We start from the raw sequence: 22,442 nt of genomic DNA on the forward strand, positions 1-22,442 counted from the left end.
TCTTGAAGAAGTTAGAGGAGCTCCCTGTGAATTCCAAGCCACCTCAGCATTTCCCACAGTAACTTTTGTTCCACTAAGTCAAAGGCGGAACGGAAGTCAACAAATCAGCAGATCATGGTTGAGTGGCCTTCCTTGAAGCCACCTTTCTCAGTAAGAATGATGTAGTTTTCTTCTACCCAGGTCTTTATTAGGCCTAACAGCACTTTGAAGAAAACCTTCTCCCCCACATCAGGTAAGATAATTCAGCAGTAGTTCTTAGGCAATGTGGCATCATTCTTCTTTAAGACTGGTCTAATTATGATACCTTTCCAGCATTCTGGAAAACGCCCCAAGGCCAAGCCTTTTGGAAGGTGACATAATAAAAGCTTGCCCACCAGTCCACATTGTTTTTATTACTATTGCCAGGAGGTTGTCTAGTTCCTCCACCTTACTTAACTTAAAGGGCCTGGATAGTTTCTTCTATCCTCTTAAGTGAGAAGTGTGACCCATTCTCATTACCTATCTTGAAAGTTTTCTTCATACCCAATTGCTTGTCATTGCTACCATATGTATTACTCAGGTGGTTAACCCAGTCATCTTCACCAACTAGCCATCTAATTTTCCCTGCCCCAATCCCTTCACGTACCAGCTGCCAAAATTTCCTGATAACATTCGTACACATCAACTCTAACATGATTTGCACATTTTTACTTATAAAATCAATTTTCCTGTTCCTCAACATGATTTGATATTCAATTTTTGCAGAGCAGAGGTTACCATCTATTACCAGATCGTGTTTTCTCTTGAACAATCTTTTCCATTATGTATACTTAGTTTTAATCTCCTACAATCTTTGTTAAACAGGCTAACTCGTACCCAGAGTGTCATGCACTCGTTCCTCTTTCTGGGCTCTTCGGCTAAGTCATACCCGCAGACAGTTAAAGACCTGCCCCCTCCCACTTGGTAACACAATATTAAAACGTCACCCGGGTCCTCTGATGCGTGTAGCACAGAAAAACGTAACATACAATCATTAAGTACTTTTAGACTTTTATCTGATATACAAGTTGTTATACGTCTAGGGTATTCAACATGTAGATGAACAACTTTATCTATTTGCTCACAATGTCCTACACTGAACACTACAAGGGCCTGTGATCACTACTCCTGTATGCAACACTTCAAAACCTTCCATCGCAGAAAAGTGCCAGGCACTAATAAAAACATAGACAATCGGGCAAGTCTGGTTTCCTACGTGAGAGGTCTGAGCAGCAGGGCTATCAGTATGTACCTGCCCATGTACACAAAACAGCCCTATAGACCCTAAACACGTTACTAGGGCTTCATCGCATTTGCAGCCATAGAATCTTGGAAAAATGGCTGGGGATATTCGGGTAACAGATAACAGGTATTTGCACATCTGATCACAATGCCCCAGTAGTTGCATACAATGTTCTTCAGATTGGTTCTGTATATATATATATATATATATATATATATATATATATATATATATATATATATATATATATATATATATATATATATATATATATATATATATATATATATATATATATATATATATATATATATATATATATATATATATATATATATATATATATATATATATATATATATATATATATATATATATATATATATATATATATATATATATATATATATATATATATATATATATATATATATATATATATATATATATATATATATATATATATATATATATATATATATATATATATATATATATATATATATATATATATATATATATATATATATATATATATATATATATATATATATATATATATATATATATATATATATATATATATATATATATATATATATATATATATATATATATATATATATATATATATATATATATATATATATATATATATATATATATATATATATATATATATATATATATATATATATATATATATATATATATATATATATATATATATATATATATATATATATATATATATATATATATATATATATATATATATATATATATATATATATATATATATATATATATATATATATATATATATATATATATATATATATATATATATATATATATATATATATATATATATATATATATATATATATATATATATATATATATATATATATATATATATATATATATATATATATATATATATATATATATATATATATATATATATATATATATATATATATATATCTTGGCCTGGGGACCACTATAGATCTCTATCTAGCCTGCCAATATCCATCAACTTTTGACCTTTAGCACAGTCACTTTGTTGGCTACTTTTGTAAGTAGCCCGTCCGAGAGCAGGCCTGGGCCCCAATGCCAAGGACTTTAAAAAGTATTAAAAATCCACCTAATGGTTCGGCTGCTTCACACAGCTAGGTCCCTTGCAGGCACATAATTTAGTAGTTTCCCAACATTTCTTAAAAAGAATTTTGGCGAAGTCCCTAATGACTAGTCCAGATCACTCATGCCCCCCTTTCAGTATGGTTGAGGCTTGATATAGAGTCAGATAGGCACTCAAAGCGATTTCATAGCCTTGGACCCTTGTCTCCACTTGCAATGGTCACTCATAAGCCAACTTACCGTAAGTTAGTAATTGTTCTATGTAATTGATGAATGAAAGACTTTAAGAGTATCCTAGAATAACACCTGCAGTTACAAGCTCTAGTAAAGGTCTATTCAAAAGTAAGGTTGCTCGGCACAGAGCTGTCTTTTTGCTGAATGTATTTTTAGCAACAGCTAATTGAGCTAACGGAAGAAGAGGTGAGGTACATGTAAATAAGAAAACACCTTTCCAGAAAAACATATTGTTAGAAGCAGAAGTATGCTATCTGGTATTGAAGGGTAAAAAAGCAGAGGAAGAAAACACATGCACTCTCATGGAGTGCTGCAAACAAAATAAAAGCATAGTTCCCTTATATAAACAGTGGAAGGATACACGTTATTCATTTAGGACCTTTGCAAAACAGCTATGCACCATGGGAGGAACGAACACAAAAGAGGAGGGAAAACAATCAAACAAATGAGATTGAAAAAGAAAGCTAACCAATGGTAAACAGTAGCCTGACCCAAAGCCTACTGTAGGTATTAGTAATGACCACAATAGTTTTTTGACAACAGTTAAATGCTGATTCTAGGCAAAACATAAAAAGGCATTAATTCCTCAATTTTTAGAACTCAGCCATCTGTTTCTGCATAATGTGTAGATAGGGGGTGATGCGCATGTACCAGCACAAAGCATTTTAAATTCATATTTCTAGTCCTATCATCACACATATTTCTTGTCCTATCATCACATAATAAAATGTGAAGTTCAAAGTATTCTTTATGAAATATGCTTAACCTTATCCTTACCATGGAGGCTACCACCCTCCCCACATAGACTGGGTCATTCCTACGGGAATAGTCTTTGACTGGATCCTCTTTGTATTCCACGTTCCGATCTAGGATAGCAAGGCAGATATTCAATATGCTTTCTTCAAACTGTAAAAGAAATAGAGGTTGGGTGTCAACAAAATCAATCTCTTCCAGATAGTAATTCCCCACCCTTCACCATCATCCTTCTGGCAGTGAGGCATCAAAGATAGAGCCATGTATGGGCATAATTGTAATATCAGAGCAGGAAAACTTAATTTTTTTACAGCAACAAGTGACTAATTTGTTATGCTACTACCCTGAGTGAAATACCGATACAGCACCTAATTCTTCCACTTTATATTTTGCAGAAATCAGACACTCAGTTTACTATCCTTAGTATTAGGCGCTATTTACATTTAGATAGTAGTAAAAGCGCTATTACAAATAGGAGATGCAAAACCTCTACTATGAGTAGTATTACAGTAGTGGTAGTCATTGTAGTAGTATTAGTTGTAATCAGCTAACAAACTAGGATTCCAGATTGCATCTTTGCTCAATGTTTGCTCGCATTTTTAAGTCAACAGTCAACAGGGACGACATTTAGTGTCTGGCCCCTTGAAGTAAGCCTTGTATTTACGGTTACATTTTACACTGTATAGATGAAAAATGATTAGCAAAATAGGAATCACTGATCACAGAAAATTTACTGAAACTGCCTATGGCTGTATAAGTCCCACTCATATTTTTGTGTTGCCATTCCATTAGGGACACCATTCACATACCTGTCCATAGTTCCATCCCAGATCCAAAATAAAGTCTTCTTGTCCAAAGAATATTATTCCATTGTCATTCAGCACGTACTCTTGCCTTGCTTCCTCATCATCCAGAAAGACATCGTCATCTCGAAACACAGGTAAAAATAAGTGTTACGGTCAGACTCAATACCAGCAAATATCTCCTTTATCTATTTTTTTCGTTTTGAAGCATTTCAATTAGTTTGCTCCCTATCAAGCTGTCTACTTTAAATGTACAGAATATGTGATCCGACTAATTTACGTCCTAATAAAATGAGTGTGTGGGCTCCAGAAATTGCATAGCTTAACATTTCTCCTATCCCCTTTTATAAACAGTCCACTTGATTTAAACACACACCTAAGTGTGAAACAAACTTCAAATTGCAGATGTTATCAGTCTTTTTTTTTTGTCCTCATACCACCTTTGTATGCAAAATAGTAGCCTGTTGAACAGTCTGTGCCTCTCCAGGCTATTGAATTACTTCAATAACTCCTGCGCTCGTGCCCTTCTAGTGTCCTGGCTGCACTGACCACGCAGGTGTAATCATTGGACAGTAGGGGTTACACAATTATGTCTCCATCCCAGATCTGGAAGGCCACCCAAATTTTAGAGTATGATCGTGTATTGTACTCCAAATCAATATCTGTTTTCGCCGTTCTTCTTACTGCTCGTAACCAGTCTATCCCTTGTGGTGGGGAGGATTCAGTCCATTTCTTGCAGATTTCCTGCCTAGAAAGAAGGATTAAATAGAATAGCAAAGCCTGTTTGTCCCCAATAATGTCATTACATGGCGGATCTGTTACCCCTAGCATTACTAATAAGAGGTTAACTTCGATGTTTGTATCAAGAATTTCATTAGTTATCCTACCAACTTCAGACCAATACTCTTCTAAAAGAGGGCAAAACATATGCTTATCATTAGCACTGACCAATCTGCACCTATGACATTTGGGGGGAATATCAGTTACAAACTTTGCCTATTTTTGTGGAGTTCAATATAGTCTATTTGCCGTAAAAAATGATTTCTCTTAAAGTTTGCTGGTTTAACTGTTTTGTAAAGCAACTTGAAAGAGAGATGCCAAACTTTTTGTGAATCAGGAATCTGCATCGCCTCGTCCCAGAATTTATAGGGGGCTTTGATTTTTTCCTCCTCGGAGGTCAATAGTGCATGGTACCATCTGGTTATTTCCTTCTTTACTGTATTTTCGTTCTTTAATTTTATTTCAAACTCCCAGAGACTTTTTGTTTCCAGTCTATTCGCTTCCCCCCAAGACTTCAGCTGAAGAAATTTGAACCGGGACAAAGATCCCCCTGTCTTACTCCATATAACTTCCCATGGGACCACTTCATTCATCTCTATCAGGTCCCGCCAGACCTCTATTCCTGCCCTCCTCAATGGGACGCTCAATTGGTCCTGCAAAAATTCAGGCGTACCGGGTGAGTCCCATATTGGGGCCTCCCCTGAATAATAACCAATTCCTAACATATAATCTTTTTTTTAAAAAAAAACACCTTTATTTAACACAAGAAATATGTACAAACATGGGCCTACAACCACAGGGGCCAGCCGCTAGTGTAAAAAAGATTACCAATGACACAAATTACATATCAAGTTCACTAATGAAGACATGGGCGGGTCATACATGAACAGGGTACGAACTTCCCCAATACCCATCAGATCCACAAGAAGGTTTCGTTTTCTGTTCGATAAAGCAAAATAAACAAAACAAAACAAAAACAAGGCAAAGATTCTGCTATCGCAGGCAGGTGCCCTCGCAGGCGGGGGACAGTAACAGTGACGCAATGTACTATACCCCAACTCACGTCGAGGAAATCGGGGGGGGGGGGGGGGGGGGCAGGAAGAAAGCCAACTACCATTCGTATAGTTCAGTAAGAACCGGGAACATCACAGTTAGGGGGACAATGGTATGTCTAAAGTGACCTCCAAGGGGGGGGCGCAAATGTCCCCAGGATAGGAGTTCCACGGGCCCCACATCCTGCTCCATGCCTTAGGTTTGCCTCTAGCCACATGCACCGTCTTCTCTCTGAACATACACCAGTCCATATTTTCCTTCCATTTCGACACCGTGGGTGGCCTATGGGAGCCCCACAGCTGTGCAATGTCCCTCTTGGCAATCATGTTGCCCAGAGTAACCCAGCGCTCTTGCTCCACCCTGCAATCAGTCGGCTCTCATACATTCAACACACATCGCCGAGCCTCGGGATACAACGCCACCCCCGTCACCTCTTCCATTACTGCATGCACCGCAGCCCAGAAACGCGCCACCATCGGGCACTCCCAGAGAATGTGAAGAAAAGTACCGAGAAGACCACAGCTGCGTCTACACAAACCATCAACGGAATACCCCATATGGAGCAATCGAGGGCCAGTAACATAGACCCTGTGTAGTATCTTCAACTGTACAAATCGACGGCGAGCCGGTATGGCCACCTCCCTCGGTGAAGCTATAGCGGCGGTCCAATCCTCGTCGTCTAGTTCCAGACCATCGGCGATCCAGACCTCTCTAAGATGCGTGAGGAGGTCCGCACGAGTGTTAATCAGTTTTTTATAAATCAGGGAGATGGTGCTATCAGGGAGATAACCATCGAGTATGCGGTCCTCTAACGGAGAGGATTCAGGGATAGCCCCCGGAGTCGGGAAAGCCGAGCGCAATGCATGACGAATCTGCGCATAACGAAAGAATTCCCTTTCATGCAGCTTATACTCCACCTTAAGCTCTTCAAACGTCTTAAAAGCACCCCTCGCCCAAAGATCACTCACCCGAGAAATACCAATCATATCCCATTTCTCAAAACCCTTCGTCCTCCACAGGCCGCCCAACCTGTCCGAAGCATATAGTGGAGTCGCGTGAGACAGACGGCCCTTCCAGCCAGTAGCGGCAGTGGCACAGTACCAGGCACGTACCGTTGAGTTCGTGGGACCCGTCAACTTGACACCGCCAGACGCGGAATAAAGCGCTCTATTGTAATCTCCGCCTGGCAACAGTAGTTTATCCATCTCGTAGGCAGGATTCACAGCCGGGCCGTACGTCCCATGATTCACCGCCACCAGCTGGGACGACCAGTAGTACCTCCGGATGTCTGGGAGAGCTATGCCCCCGTCATACCACGGGAGGGTCAATTTAGCGAGAGCAATCTGCGATCTTCCACCCCAGATCAGCTGTCTCTGTAGACTCTCCACCTCACTAAAATAACGCGCAGGCACCACATCTAACGTATTCTGTAAGGCATACAAGAAACGCGGAAGAGACATCATCTTGAATAAGGCCGCCCGGCCGAGCGGCGAAAGTGGAAGCTACCGCCAGCGAGCAACATCGGCCTTCAGCCGTTGGAGCGGGGGCAATAGATTCCAAGCATAACGAACCGCGGGGTTCAATGACATATAGACGCCCAAATATTTGAATCCGGAATGCGATATCGGGATTGGACACCCGCGGGGGAAAAGGGGGGGGATCGCCGACAAGCACGTAAACGCAGGATTTCAACCAGTTAATAATGAGCCCAGAATTGCGACCGAAGGAGTTTAACACATCAAACAATACAATCAAGGACCTCCGCGGGGATGTAAGATAGAGCAGAATGTCGTCTGCATAGAGTGACACGCGATCCTCAAAAGACGGTGTCCATTGAATACCTTTCAAAGAGGGTTCCCACCGCAACCATGCTGCAAGGGGTTCCAACGCGAGAGCAAAAAGAAGTGGGGACAAGGGGCAGCCCTGTTGTGTGCCTCTACCAAGCACAAAGGAGTGAGACACTCTACCGTTCACCACCACCTGCGCCAGCGGATCCTCATATAGCAACTTCACCCATCCGATGAATCCAGGCCCGAAACCAAACTTAGCCAGTGCCGCCCAAAGATAAGACCATTCCAGCGTGTCAAACGCCATTGTGGAGTCCAAAGACGCCAAAATGGTAGGCTTCTGTAAAGAATCCACTCTCGCTAAAACTCCGTGGAGGCGCCGCAAGTTCAGAGCGGTTTTACGATGTGGAATGAAACCAGACTGATCCGGGTGAACAGGTCTCCGATAACTTTAATCAGGCGGTTAGCCAACACCTTGGCGAGTATCTTTGGTTCAGCGTTCAGAAGCGATATAGGTCTATATGACGCACAACGATGGCGTGGCTTTCCCTCTTTATGAATCACCACAATAGTGGCAAGGCGTTGGTCACAGGGAAGGGAGCCGACATCACGGGACGCAATAAACATCTCCCGGAGATACGGCGCCAACTTATCAGGCCGAAGCTTATAAAGTTCGATCGGAAGGCCATTGGGACCAAGAGCCTTACCGGAGCGAACAGAGCGAATCGCCAAAGCTATCTCATCACTTGTCAATGCAGCATCCATCAAACCCTTATCCTCGTCAGAGAGACACTGCAACGCGATATCTCGCAGCAGTAGGTGAGAGTCCTCTTCAGGTCTATCAGAGACCCGAGAGTACACCTCACGAAGGTTCTCCGCAAAACAATTCACAATCTCCGCAGGTTCCGTCACACTCACACCATCGGCACGCACAATCACCGGAACCACTCGGTTAGCACTCTCCCTTCTGTCCAGCCACGCAATCAACTTTCCGGCCTTGTCGCCAACATCATACAGGCGTCCCTGTTGTTCGCGGCTCATGTGTTTAGCAGCATCAGTAACCAGCGCCCTATAGTCCGACTGCTTAAGGCGGAGGGCATCAATCAATCAATCAATCAGTGACACTTATAAAGCGCGCTACATACCCGTAGGGTCTCAAGGCGCTGGGGGGGGGGGGGGGTGCCGCTACTGCTCGAATAGCCAGGTCTTCAGCTTCTTCCTGAAGGAGAGGTGGTCTTGGGTCAGGCGCAGGTCGGTCGGGAGGGAGTTCCAGGTCTTGGCGGCCAGGTAGGAGAAGGACCTTCCTCCTGTAGTCGCTCTTCGGATGCGGGGGACGGCGGCGAGGGCGTGGTTGGCTGATCGGAGGTGGCGTGTGGGAGCGTAGAAGTTGACTCGGCTGTTGAGGTAGCTCGGGCCTTGGTCGTGTAGGGCTTTGTGTGCGTGGGTGAGGAGGCGGAAGGTGATTCTCTTGTTGACGGGGAGCCAGTGAAGGTCTCTCAGATGTCCGGAGATGTGGCTGGATCGTGGGATGTCGAGGATGAGTCTGGCTGAGGCGTTCTGGATCCGCTGGAGTCTCTTCTGGAGCTTGGCGGTGGTACCGGCGTAGAGGGCGTTACCGTAGTCCAGTCGGCTGGTGACGAGGGCCTGGGTGACGGTCTTCCTGGTCTCTGTGGGGATCCACCAGAAGATCTTCCGTAGTATGCGTAGGATGTTGAAGCACGCCGAGGAGACGTTGTTGACCTGCCTGGTCATGGAGAGGGAGGAGTCCAGGATGAAGCCCAGGTTACGTGCATGGTCTGTCGGTTTGGGTGCGGTGCCCAGGGCGGGAGGCCACCAGGAGTCGTCCCAGGCGGAGGGTGAAGAGCCCAGGATGAGGACCTCCGTCTTGTCCGAGTTCAGTTTCAGGCGGCTGGTCGTCATCCACTCGGCTACCTCTTTCATCCCTTCGTGCAGGTTGGCTCTTGCGGCGGCGGGGTCGTTGGTCAGGGAGAGGATCAGCTGGGTGTCGTCGGCGTAGGAGATTATGCTGAGGTTGTGTTTGCGTACGATGGCCGCGAGGGGGCTCATGTAGACGTTGAAGAGGGTGGGGCTCAGAGATGATCCTTGGGGGACGCCGCAGATGACTTCGGAGGCCTCTGACTTGTACGGTGGTAGGCGGACTCTCTGTGTTCTTCCGTCGAGGAAGGAGATGATCCATTCCAGCGCCTTGTCCTTGATTCCGATGTTGCTGAGGCGCCGTACTAGGGTGCGGTGGCAGACCGTGTCGAAAGCCGCGGAGAGGTCTAGGAGGATGAGGGCCGCTGTTTCTCCATTGTCCATCAGGGCTCGGATGTCATCGGTGGCGGCGATGAGGGCGGTCTCGGTGCTGTGTTTGGCTCGGAAGCCGGACTGTGAGGGGTCGAGGGATCCGTTCGTCTCGAGGAAGGCCGCCATCTGCTTGTTGACGGTCTTCTCGATGACTTTGGCTGGAAACGGGAGAAGCGAGATGGGGCGGTAATTCTTGAGGTCGGTGGGGTCCGCTGTTGGTTTCTTGAGTAGAGCGCTGAGTTCGGCGTGTTTCCAGCTCTCGGGGAAGGTGGCGGTGTCGAAGGATGTGTTGATGATGTCTCGCAGGTGGGGTGCGATGACAGCGTCGGCCTTGTTGAAGACGTGGTGAGGGCAGGGGTCGGTCGGTGATCCGGAGTGGATGGAGTTCATCGTGCGGATGGTGTCTTCGGTGCTGATCGGGGTCCAGGCGTGGAGGGTGGTGGTGGGTGGGGGTGGTTGGTCGGTCATGGTGTGCGTTGGTTGGTTGTTGAAGCTACTGTGTATGTCCGTGATCTTGTTGTGGAAGTATGAGGCGAGGGAGTTGCAGAGGTCTTGCGATGGGGTGATGTCGTTGTTTCCTGCGCTGGGGTTGGAAAGCTCTTTCACGATGTTGAAGAGTTCCTTGCCGTTGTGTGCGTTTTTGTCCAACCGGTCCTTGAATGCTGTTTTCTTGGCGGCGCGGATCAGCTGGTGGTGTTTCCGGGTAGCAAGTTTGTAGGAGGTTCTGTTGTCCGGTGTCGGTTCCCTTTTCCAGACTTTCTCGAGGGCTCGGCAGTTCTTCTTGGAGCTCTTGAGTTCGTCGGTGAACCATGGGGCCTTCTTGCTGCCGGGTCTGCTAGGCGGGGTCCTCAGCGGGGCGAGTTCGTCCGCGCAGTTGCTGATCCACTTCGTGAGGTTGTCGGCGGCCTGGCTGGGGTTCGCTGAGCTGGCAGGAGGGTGCTGGCTCAGGGAGGTGGCGAGCTGGTCTGCTGTGATCTTGTTCCAGCTTCTGCGGGCGGCCTGTTGCTGGTGATGGTGAGTCGTCGTTCTCTTAAAGGTGAAGTGGACGCAGCTGTGGTCCGTCCATTGAAGCTCTGTGGCGTGGCTGAAGTCGATGTCTGTGCTGGATGAGAAGACGGCGTTGAGTGTGTGTCCGGCGAGGTGGGTGGGGGTGGACCCCAGTTGCTTGAGTCCCAGGTTGGCGAGGTTGTCGAGCAGGGTGCTGGTGTTGTGGTCGTTGTTGTTCTCCAGATGGAAGTTGAGGTCTCCCAGGAGGATGTAGTCGGCGGAGGGGAGGGCATGCGGGCTGACGAAGTCGGCGATGTCCTCGCTGAATTGTGTGCGTGGTCCAGGGGGTCGGTAGATCAGGGTGCCTCTGAGGGTGGTGTTCGGGTTGGTGTGGATCTGGAAGTGCAGGTGTTCGGCGCTGGTCAGGGTGTTGTCGGTGCTGGTCGTGAGACGGATGGCGTTCCTGTGGATGATGGCGATGCCTCCTCCCATCTGGTTGGCGTTTCGGTCCCTCCGGCATGGAGCTTGTCGCGCGTGACACCCCGTCCCAGATGCTCCTCCAACTCAGCTATGTCAGACTCAAGGCGCACCACCTCCTCATTTTTACATTTCTTGGCTAAAGAAATCAAAGAGAGGGCCTGCCCACGTATGACCATCTTGAAGGCTTCCCATAAGGTTACAGCCGAAGTGACCGACCCCATATTTTCTGTAAAATAATGGTCCAGTGACTTAACCAGAAGAGCACGAGTTTTGGGGTTTCGCAAATACCAGGGGTTAATCGGCGCCACCCTCCCCGCCGCCCCCAAGGCAACCTCCAGGTGTAGGAACAATGGGGAGTGATCTGAAATGCCTCGGGCAAGGTGTGTAACTTCCCTAATCATCTGAGCTTGGGCAGCCGGCATCAGCACATAATACAGTCTAGATAAAGAGCCGTGGGCACCAGAGTGAAACGTATATTGGTTTAGCCCCGGGTGCAGCAACCTCCAACAGTCCATAAGCCCCATAGTGCTGAGAAAGCCACCCAACCAAGAATGCGCCCCGGGGAGGGCCCTGGGTGGATACCGATCCTCTCTCCCCGAAACCACAGAATTGAAATCGCCACCCACAAGCAGGAGGCCCTCCGGGAGTCCGAGTAACAACCGCACCCATATCGGCAAAGGTGGTAGTTTGCAGCCCGGGGGGGACATAGACAGAGACCAGCAATAAGACCTTCCCCTCCCACCGGCCCACCAATGCAACATAGCATCCCCTTACATCGTGTATGACGTCATCAACTTCTAGTGGGAGAGAAGTTCTAACCAGAATCCCCACTCCCCTGGAGCCAGAATTGAAAGCAGAGTGAGCGACCAAACGGTAGCCCCTCCTATTCATGTCTTGGCAGGACTGTCCTATTAAATGCGTTTCCTGCAGTAACACTACATCGGGCGAAAGACGCTTCAAGTACTGCAGCACCACCCCCCGCTTCAATCGATCCCCTAACCCGTTGACGTTCCACGTCAACACGCGTAATCCCCTACCCCCCATCCCCGATGCAAAGATTTCCCCATCTACAGCGAGAACACGAAACAGAAAACCAATTGCCTTGTATTAAACTGAAACAACCCCCATCCCACAACTCTACCCCCACCCACCCAACTCCCGTCACACACCCCCCCACCCTGCACCCCTGCACAAGACCAATCAGCCCCCCCAACTTGCAGTGTGCCTGTCGCCCCAACATCAAACCTACTCTACGAAAAGAAAAACCCCTTAGGAGGAAGAGTCTCACCAGTTACCCCGCAGCCCCCAAATTTATGAAGGAAAGAGAACACAATACAATACAATAACATCAAACCAAAGTCTGAGGTGAACACGATCCCGTCCAGGAATCAGCACTTGAGCACTCACAGTCGTCCTTCCGGTCCGCTACCCTCGTCCGCAGTCCGCTCCTCATTATAACGGCGACGTTGCAAAGTGTCCAGCCAGTCCCCAGCTGCCTCGGGCCGATCAAAAAAATAGGTCCGTTCTGCTAATTCAACACGCAACTTGGCCGGGAAGAGCATAGAGTACTTTAGGCCCATGTCCCTCAGTCGCCGCTTAACAGACAGAAAGCCCATTCTTTGCTTTTGGACCGATTGTGCGAAGTCTGGATAAAAGCTAATATCCACATTCTCGTACTTCGTCGGGCCATTCACACGGTAGGTCTGCAGAATTGCGTCCCGGTCCCTAAAGTTAAAGATCCTGGCAATTGAGGAAATATGAATTTTGTGATCAGTTATGTCCCCTATCGTAGACCCCAACGGCTCCATGTGCATGCTATAAGTACATGTATGTTCCCTCCAATTCCAGTTATGAAGACGCAAATACATGTGCGTCCACCGTCAACATGTCCTCTTTCAGATCCGCCATGAATGGGTCAGATATTCCATTCCTAAGTATGAAAGGCCACCGACTTTATGTGGTTCACTTTCCACATTTTACAGATTCAGGCGAGTAGGCCCTGAATTCTGCCATCAAGCCTTTTCCTGCCTTCTGCCTCTGAAAGCTCCAGTCCGAGCCCGCATCTGTATCCATGAACTTTGTCCTACTCCCTGCGCGGCTAACGGTGCCTGATCCAGCCTGTTGCCTGCCAAAAACTGTATTTCACCTTCAAGATTATCTGCTCCGCTCCTCATCCGATGCATTCCTGTCTAGTAGTTTAGGTAAACATTCTTCCAGCTACAGTGCAAAGGGCCAGGCCTCACTGTCCTCATGCAAGTAATTCATAGCCCCTGTTACCATGGAAGATTCCTGCCCCCTCGCATCTCATGTAGACACTTAGACGCTTGTACACGCACTAACAGTCAGTATAGAATAGACCCCGTCCGAGAGACCTTTCCTTTTGGATAATACAGTTCTTTAAACATAAGATATTAGATATGATTTGGGATTAGGTTGACATGACCCCTCAGACTTCTGTCTCCACATGTAGAGCTAAATGTCAAGTCCCCTTCACCCTCTAGTTGCACGTCAATCACACGTCATGCGGCTGCGCGCGCATCTCTGCCAAATATTTCTGCTGACATTGCAGGATTCTCTTATGGATCCACCCACTTGTGACATCATGTTTAATGACGTTTTTAGTTACGCCTATGTATACGCCTTTTTTCATTACGTATGTGTGTCATTATCTGTATTATCAGTTGTTACGCCTCTTGCATCTGTCTTAATGTAAACCTTTTCATATAAATATCATTACTTGTCAATAATGTATTGCCTTCCCTTCCTGAACCTTCGTGGTGATGGAATTTGAAGCCTGCAGTTCGAACTGTAATTCCTTTGTAGAGGAATAAAGCCTTTTAGAACCTCTAATACCACGGATTCTGCCTCTTATATTTACTGAGTTATTCTTACTAGACTTTACCGCATAAAAAATAGTACCGGTAATGAAATATTTACCACATAAATTGGCGCCCGAACAGGGACACTTTCTCATCTCACGCGCCGGAGGTGCGTTGCAGGCCCGGTCTCCTGCCACAGCTGAACGGACAAAAACGCGTACCTGCAGGATTTCCTGTATCTCCCTCCGGCCAAGCGGGGGCGACTGAGGCTGCGATCAACACCCAGACGAGGCGGTGAGAAGTGCAAAGTATCCCGACCAGAGCCTAGCTGAGAGAGCAAGATCCGAGGTATACAGAGGCCCACCAGGTTCCGAAGTTCCGAGTCCAGTCGAGTCGAGTCCAGTCCGGTCCAGTTTCAGTTCAGTTCCGAGGCCTTCCGTTCCGCGCTACCCGGTGAGTACCATTGCCGGGGAGGCATTTAAACGTGCACATAGGTTGTGCCGGTCAAGACGGGTTTGGGTACACAAATCCGGTCTGCACTGTTTCAGCAGTGTATCTGTACTGTTTAGCAGTATATCTAGTATGTCTTGCATATAATTAAGTATTATCTAGTGTTAGTATTATGTCAGTAACTAGTTTTCTATTAGTTATCATCGTTCGTTAAAACTGTTAAATGTTAAATGTGTTAATACGTTCTACATATTGTGGTGTGAATGATTGTTCATTATTGTGTTTATTGTATTAAGTGTGTTCAAGTAATAAGGTCTAAAAATGCCACTCTTTTCAAAATTAAGACAGATCAGAACCAGAAAAGGGGTACTCGAAGAAGCTGTTCCCATTCCACCTAGGGACACTCCAGGGTACTTTATGTATCATAAGCATGGCCTAGATGCCGTACTATTTCTTGATTTATGGGTGGACTACACCAAGGATTTACCAGAGAGTCAGAGATGGCCCGCAGCGGGGACCTGGGATGCAGATTGCATCATGAGAGTAGAAGAAGAATTATGGAAAAAGAAAGCCAGACAGTCACAGAAAGATGCCATTGAATTATGGCGTAAAGAATCATATAGACGTACAGAAAAAGCGCTCAGACAGGAAGAGAAAGGTAGGGAGAATTCAAATAAAGCCCGAGAAAATCTATTAATTGAGGAAGGTACCCGAGTAAAATCAGAACAAGTAGATAGACAAAGAAATACCCTTATGAATGGTATGTATCCTCTTTTGGCCGAAGGGTTACCTCAGGCCACCCCGGAAATACCGAAAAACTTGACACCCCCATTACTCCCGATAAAAGCACATCCTAAAACAGCAAAAGACGTTTTCCTTTCCTCCTATTTAGATGACGTAGCTCCCGAGTATGCTAATACCATACCACACACACCGCTTGCTGATGGTGTTCAACGTCAAGATCATCCGTCTGTATCCCCGCAACAACAAAGTCCTACGCCCATTCCCACAGGTCCGTCCGTTTCTACTGTTTTTCCCGCATCTACAATTTCTATCTTACGTCCAACGAATCCTTTCTTGCCCAGCATCTCAGATGGTGCTACAGGAGGTACGACAGACATGTTTGCCACACCGCCGCGAAATAAACAGACCCTTAGAGATTTAGCACTCCAACGTACACCCCAACTAGCGACATCCGACATGTTTAAAGAACATCTTGTGGATTGTAGATACGATCCAGTGCCAGGTAAACAGGATAGATTGCTACTATCATCACTACGTATACGACGAGCTACATTGTATTTAATGACGATACCAGGAATGGTTGAACACCTAGACAATATATATCACTTTGTCCAAACAGGGCGAGGCCCAGAAAGTATTAACGAAGCTATGGAATACCAGAAAGTGGATGTACAAAGACAACTACTACGTTTTTTCATAAACTGCGTGATCAGGAACCAAGACAGGCCTGGGGCAGATCATGATACCATGCAAAAACTTGCCAAATGGGGTCAGAACATATCAGACGAGAAACATGATAGACAGGCGTGTATAATCGCCATGTATCGAAAGATCCGCAAGGAAGTAGAACGAATACATAAAGAAAGACGAGAAGCAGACAGAATTGAATCAGAGGGAGAGGAGGAGCAAGAATCAGAACAATTAGAAACGATAGATTACGTAGGTAGAGGAAGACCCCATAATAATACTAGAGGCTTTAATGATCCGATACGTCCGATACGTCCAGAATGTAACAGACATTTTCAAACCCCTATGTTAAATACAAGGTCCCCTGAACACCTATTCCAAGCCGCTGATAAATTACTCCGAGATCGAAGGGGGTACCATATGCTCGATTCCATGGATGAACAAGAATTAGCCAGGTCAGCAGTACAATGGGCTGACAGTCCCAGTAAATACAGTGATGATGCACTAGCGCACACGTTTCTGAATCTTGCCCCAGACGAACAGCGTTTAGCTAGTATATACATGATTCAACACCTCCTTATATTATATAAAAGCCAACACTCCGATCCTGGACCCTTACCTGACATATTGACCGAATTACTCACGAATAAATGGAGAGGGTCAGGTACTGATTTAATTAAAGAAATTCTAGAATTTCGAAATCAGTATATAATTTTCGTATGCCCAGAGCACGTTCCAATTCCCACTATGGGAAGAAAAATGTATCACATAGATAGACAGAATCCGTTACGCGAAGTACACCCAATAAGAGGTGAAGATAATAACTTTACACGCGTGTTTGTGTACACGCCTATAACTAAAATTGAATTATTAGAAATGAAGAAAGTAGTACCCAGCCATGACAAGGATCCAGCAGGTTTCCACCGTGAGATAAAAGACATGTTACTCATGGGAGAGTACACCTACCCCGACATTATGAAAATATTAAAAGTATTAATGCCTGCCGGTGTTTACGAGAAACTCAAAGAAAAAGAATGGGAGGTGGGAGACCAAAAGATAGATTGGACAGCATTAGAAAATGAAGAAAAGGCCCGAGCTGCAGGATCAGGGCTCGGGGAAAAGACTACAGCACTACCAGGATTACTAGTGCAGGTACTGCCACGTTTATTAACTACGAAAAAGGAAGACTGGGGTGCAATCTCAGCCTGTAAACAAAAGCAAGATGAAGACACTAGTGATTTCTATTCCCGATTTGAAAAATGTTTTGGTATTAATAGTGGCATAAAAGCAAGTAGCGAATCATATCCACATCTGTTTGTGACAAAATTAGTTGAAAATTGTCTGCCGCAAGTTAAGAATAGAGTATTGAAATTTGAGAGTACCTGGCAAGGTAACACCCCGTCACAGATGTTACAGATGTTACAATATCACCACAATAGAATTAGAGAAGAACACGAACATGAACAAAGACGTATGAAAGATACGAAAATGAAAATGCTCGTGGCTCAGTCAGTTCCAGCTGATGGTCATAAAAAGGGTGATTCCGCAGGTCCGGTGAAAGGGACATGCAACTATTGTAAACAACAAGGTCATTATATACACGATTGTCCAGTTCTGAAACATAATATCGCCACGGGTAGAACACAGGAAAGACCACGTCCACCTAGACAGGATCAGAATCAACAACAAATCCCTCAGCATGCACAATCTAGGCCAGCTCCGCAACAACTAGCTCCGCAACAGGCAGCTCCACAACAGACCGTAGCACCACCACAAGCGCAGCCTATTACTGCAACACAAGCAACAACGCAACAGATGTACCAGTATGCACAAAATGACTATCCCGATTATCAGCGATACACATGAAATAGCCTAGAGAGGGAAGTTGGCTTACCCCTTATTGAGGTTCCTGTAGATCAAGAGGGACCTTATGTACATAGTGAACTATTAGGGGAAGACAGAAAGTTTTTACTTGATACAGGGGCAAGCAGAACAACTATACGACGCAGTGAAGTTCCAGGGGCACCCCTCTCAGGCTCACAGAATATTTCCCTTGGATTCTCAGGAAAGCCTATCATTAATGAAGTTACGCAACCCCTTCCACTTACGGTTGGTCCATTGACACGTACTACAGATTTATTGCTTACTAAATCATGTCCAGAAAACTTGTTAGGTATAAAAACATTGAAAGCTCTAGGAGCCATAATATGTTGTTCTCCGGAAGGAGTACGACTATTTTTACGTGACTTCAAAGGTCATTACGTGTCCAGAGACATGGATCACCGGCTGCAGAATTTACCTACACATCTATGGGCACAAGGCCCCACTGATGTTGGTTGCATGAACATTACACCATATCGAGTCACACTAAAAACAGGAGTAGTACTACCACGAATGCGACAATACAAGTTACCATCAGATGCTGTTGTGGCTTTGCTGCAAATCATTGACGAGCTCATTGCACAAGGAGTGGTTGTAGAAACCGACTCCAATGTATGTAATTCCCCGATAATTCCGATTCTTAAAAGAACGGATCCAAAAGCATCACCAGTATATCGATTAGTTATTGATCTGCGCGAATTAAATAAATGTATTATACCACAATACCCTGTGGTTCCAGATATCTCTTCATTACTAACAGCTATTGACTCAGAAGCAACGTTCTTTACTGTAATTGATCTCAAGAATGCTTTCTTTAGCGTCCCCATAGATCCGGAAAGTCAATATCTGTTCGGATTCAGTTTAAATGGACGAAGTTTTAAATTCACACGCGCTCCTCAAGGATTCACAGAAAGTCCCAGCATCTATAGCCAAGCACTGAAACGAGAACTTGACAGTATCCACATGCCAGTTAACACTGCCTTGCTTCAATATGTCGATGATCTGCTGATCACCGCCCGAAGCGAACCTGAATGTGAAACAGCGTCACTGACGGTTTTGAAATTTCTGGCCGACAAGGGGCACAAGGTGTCCCCTTCTAAGCTGCAATTCTGTGTCCAGCGAGTTGTTTACCTTGGGCACTCGCTGTCCAAGGAGGGAAGACAGCTTACACCCGACCGCATCCAGTTAATTGCTAACATGTCACCACCCAAGACACAAAAGGAGGTGCGGGCTTTTATAGGTCTCACTTCATACTGTAGGCAGTGGATCCCTCAATATGCATTTCTAGCAAAACCACTCATCCAGTTGACAACACAGGAGGCAGCCACATCGACTGTCCTCCCTTGGACTCAAGAACATACACATGCCTTTGAAAGCTTAAAGAAAGCTTTATGCCAAGCACCTGTTTTAGCAACACCATGTTATAGTAAACAGTTTACACTCTTTGTTACAGAACGCGACGGTACTGCCTTGTCAGTACTCACTCAGGAACAAGCAGGATCACACAAACCATGTGCTTATTTCTCTAGTACATTAGATCCAGTAGCTCAGGCTCTTCCTGCGTGCCTGAAATCAGTGGCAGCAACAGCTTTAGCAATCAGACAAAGCGATGCCATAGTGTTAGGACATCAATTAACAGTACAAGTACCACATGCAGTAGAGGTTCTCTTGAACCGCACACAAACACAACACTTGACTATAGCGAGACTCACCGGTTATGAATTAACATTGTTTCAGCCACATATAGAAATCAGACGTTGTAATACGTTAAATCCTGCCACACTTTTGCCAGTAAATGGAACAGATCCATTAGCACATGATTGTATTGAAGTCATTACTATCACGACAAAACCCAGACAAGACTTGACAGATATCCCTTTATCAGATCCAGACCTGACATTGTATGTAGATGGTTCATGTATGAGAACAAGTACAGGAGAGTTAGTGGCCACTTACGCAGTCACAACAGACACTGAAGTCATTGAAACAAATTGTATTAACACTTTGTCAGCTCAAGCAGCAGAGCTCATCGCTCTGACACAAGCCTGTATTCAAGCCAAAAATAAGAAAGTCAACATATACACAGATTCACGTTATGCATTCGGAGTCGTCCATGACTTCGGCGTACTGTGGCGAGAGAGAGGTTATTTAACTTCTCACGGTGCCCACATCCAACACGGACCCCTCATTCAAGCTCTATTAGACGCGATTCATCTACCTACTGCAATATCGATCATGAAATGCAAAGCTCATACAAAAGTTACCGATATCATTTCTCAGGGTAATGACCTAGCTGACAGAACAGCTAAACAGACTGCTCAGAATCAGACTCATACAACTGACGCGACAAAGACAATAGTTCCGACACCAACACATTGCATGACAGTTAAGGATCCCGCCCTTGATGTAATTGACATACAGACACATGCTACACCAGAAGAAATAAAGAAATGGACTGAATTAGGAGGGATCCAAACGGATCAAGGATGGATGACGAAGGAAAAATCTATATGGTTTCTTCCCGACTCCATGGTTCAAGTCATCATTAACACAATACATAGTCCAGCGCACCTAGGAGAAAAAGCTATGCTAGACAGCATTCAACACATTTGGTTCAACAAACATCTGCGAGCAGCAGCCAAACAGAAAGTACGTACCTGTATGATATGTTGTCAGTTTAATCCAGGTAAAAGCATCCCCGTAGAGCAGGGTGGATTTCAACCTCCCGATCATGCTTTTGAAGTCCTCCAGATGGATTATATCCAGATGGAACGATGTCGAGGATTCAAATATGTTCTCGTAGTTGTCTGTGCTCTTTCCCGTTGGACAGAAGCCTACCCGGTTTCAGATTACACTGCCCCGACTACTGCCAAACAGCTAGTTCGAGAATTCTTCCCACGATTCGGTTTGCCACGTGTTGTCTACTCAGATAACGGCCAGCCGTTCTCATCCGAACTGATGAAACACGTTTCACTTCTGTTAGGTTACCAATGGAAATTCCACTGTGTCCGACATCCCGAGGCAGCAGGTCTCGTGGAACGCCATAATCAAACTCTGAAAATCAGATTGTCCAAAATATGTAGAGAAAAAGGTGTCGATTGAATAGTAGCCTTACCAGTTGCGCTCTTTTACATGAGAATGGTAGCACATTCTCGAACAGGGCTATCCCCGTACGAGGTGATCTTCGGTAGACCACCAAATATGTGGGGGACGCCTATACCTCGCAAAATCACTGATGTTGACTGTAATATGCTGACAGATTACCTGGCTTCCTTGATGTCTGCACTACAATCTTGTCGTTCACAGGTAGCTGCAGCTTTTCCCGATAACACTGAGGTGAAGCCCCATGACGTGGTTCCAGGTGATCTGGTTCTGGTGCGGAATTTCGACCGGAAGACCCAACTGGAGCCTAGGTGGAAATCGCCTAAACTCGTTCTGCTAACAACAAGGACAGCCGTGAAGATTGAGGGACGTAAAGGGTGGTTGCACTCGAGTCATATCAAGAAATTTTATGGACTACCGTCCGATGTGAACACTCAGCCCTGCATTCCCTCACAGACAGACTCAAAGCTTCCCTTGGTTGAACAAACAAAAACCGAACTTTATAAACTGAAGCTAAGGTCTAGCAAGTCAGACAATTTGATTGTTTAAGTCCTCTCCAAGGTGAATCGGTTGAATTTGTCTCTGACATGTATCCTCTAGACCGGAATAGAGAAAGAAATCGACAGATGCAGCTTAAAAAGCATGCGTATTGTAAATCACTTCGTAGTCATTGCACAGTAACATTATTAATTTTGTTTTTTCTAAGTCTTCTGATCATCATAATTAGTGTATTGCTTCATATGTATTACCCTATTTCTAAGCGTGCTTACAATGTTACTGCTGAACATTCTTTTAGCGAATTACCTCCGCATGAGTTGTCCTATAGATTTGCGCTGCGCAACAACACATTCATTAGTATGTTACATCACTCCCATCAGACCAGCAATGCTACAAATTGTTGGATATGTGGCCGACTCCCTCCCTATCAGAACTATAAGGGAGTTTTGCCCCTCTTTCCGTACCCATTCACTCATAATGGCTCCTGTGGAGCATGGTTTAGTTTGATCAATTCTCTAGATTCAAATTCAGTAGTTTATCAAGACAACTGGGTATGGGGAAACCTGAACCTAGTTTTGCTTAAAGTCTGCTACCCTAACAAGGAGGGACTTCCCAAAAGAACAGGAACTGATCAAGAAAATGAAGTATATGGATTAGGTAATTTTACACTTAA

At 45.0% G+C, this 22,442-nt stretch overlaps 1 protein-coding gene across 2 annotated transcripts in view; it reads right to left on the minus strand.

Annotated features, from left to right (window-relative positions):
• The window catches only part of LOC146812220 (protein-glutamine gamma-glutamyltransferase 6-like), a 306,117-nt gene that overhangs the window by 87,040 nt on the left and 196,635 nt on the right, over nucleotides 1-22,442 (minus strand). For both annotated transcript variants that reach the window (XM_085619250.1, XM_085619251.1), the window contains exons 4-5: nucleotides 4,201-4,319; nucleotides 3,416-3,544 (exon numbers count right to left, since the gene is read on the minus strand). In XM_085619250.1, the coding sequence (XP_085475376.1) occupies nucleotides 3,416-3,544; nucleotides 4,201-4,319 (248 nt within the window). The remainder of the gene's footprint in view (nucleotides 1-3,415; nucleotides 3,545-4,200; nucleotides 4,320-22,442) is intronic.

The sequence above is a fragment of the Triturus cristatus genome, chromosome 7 (genome assembly GCF_964204655.1).
Source record: "Triturus cristatus chromosome 7, aTriCri1.1, whole genome shotgun sequence".
NCBI classification, from domain to species: domain Eukaryota; kingdom Metazoa; phylum Chordata; class Amphibia; order Caudata; family Salamandridae; genus Triturus; species Triturus cristatus.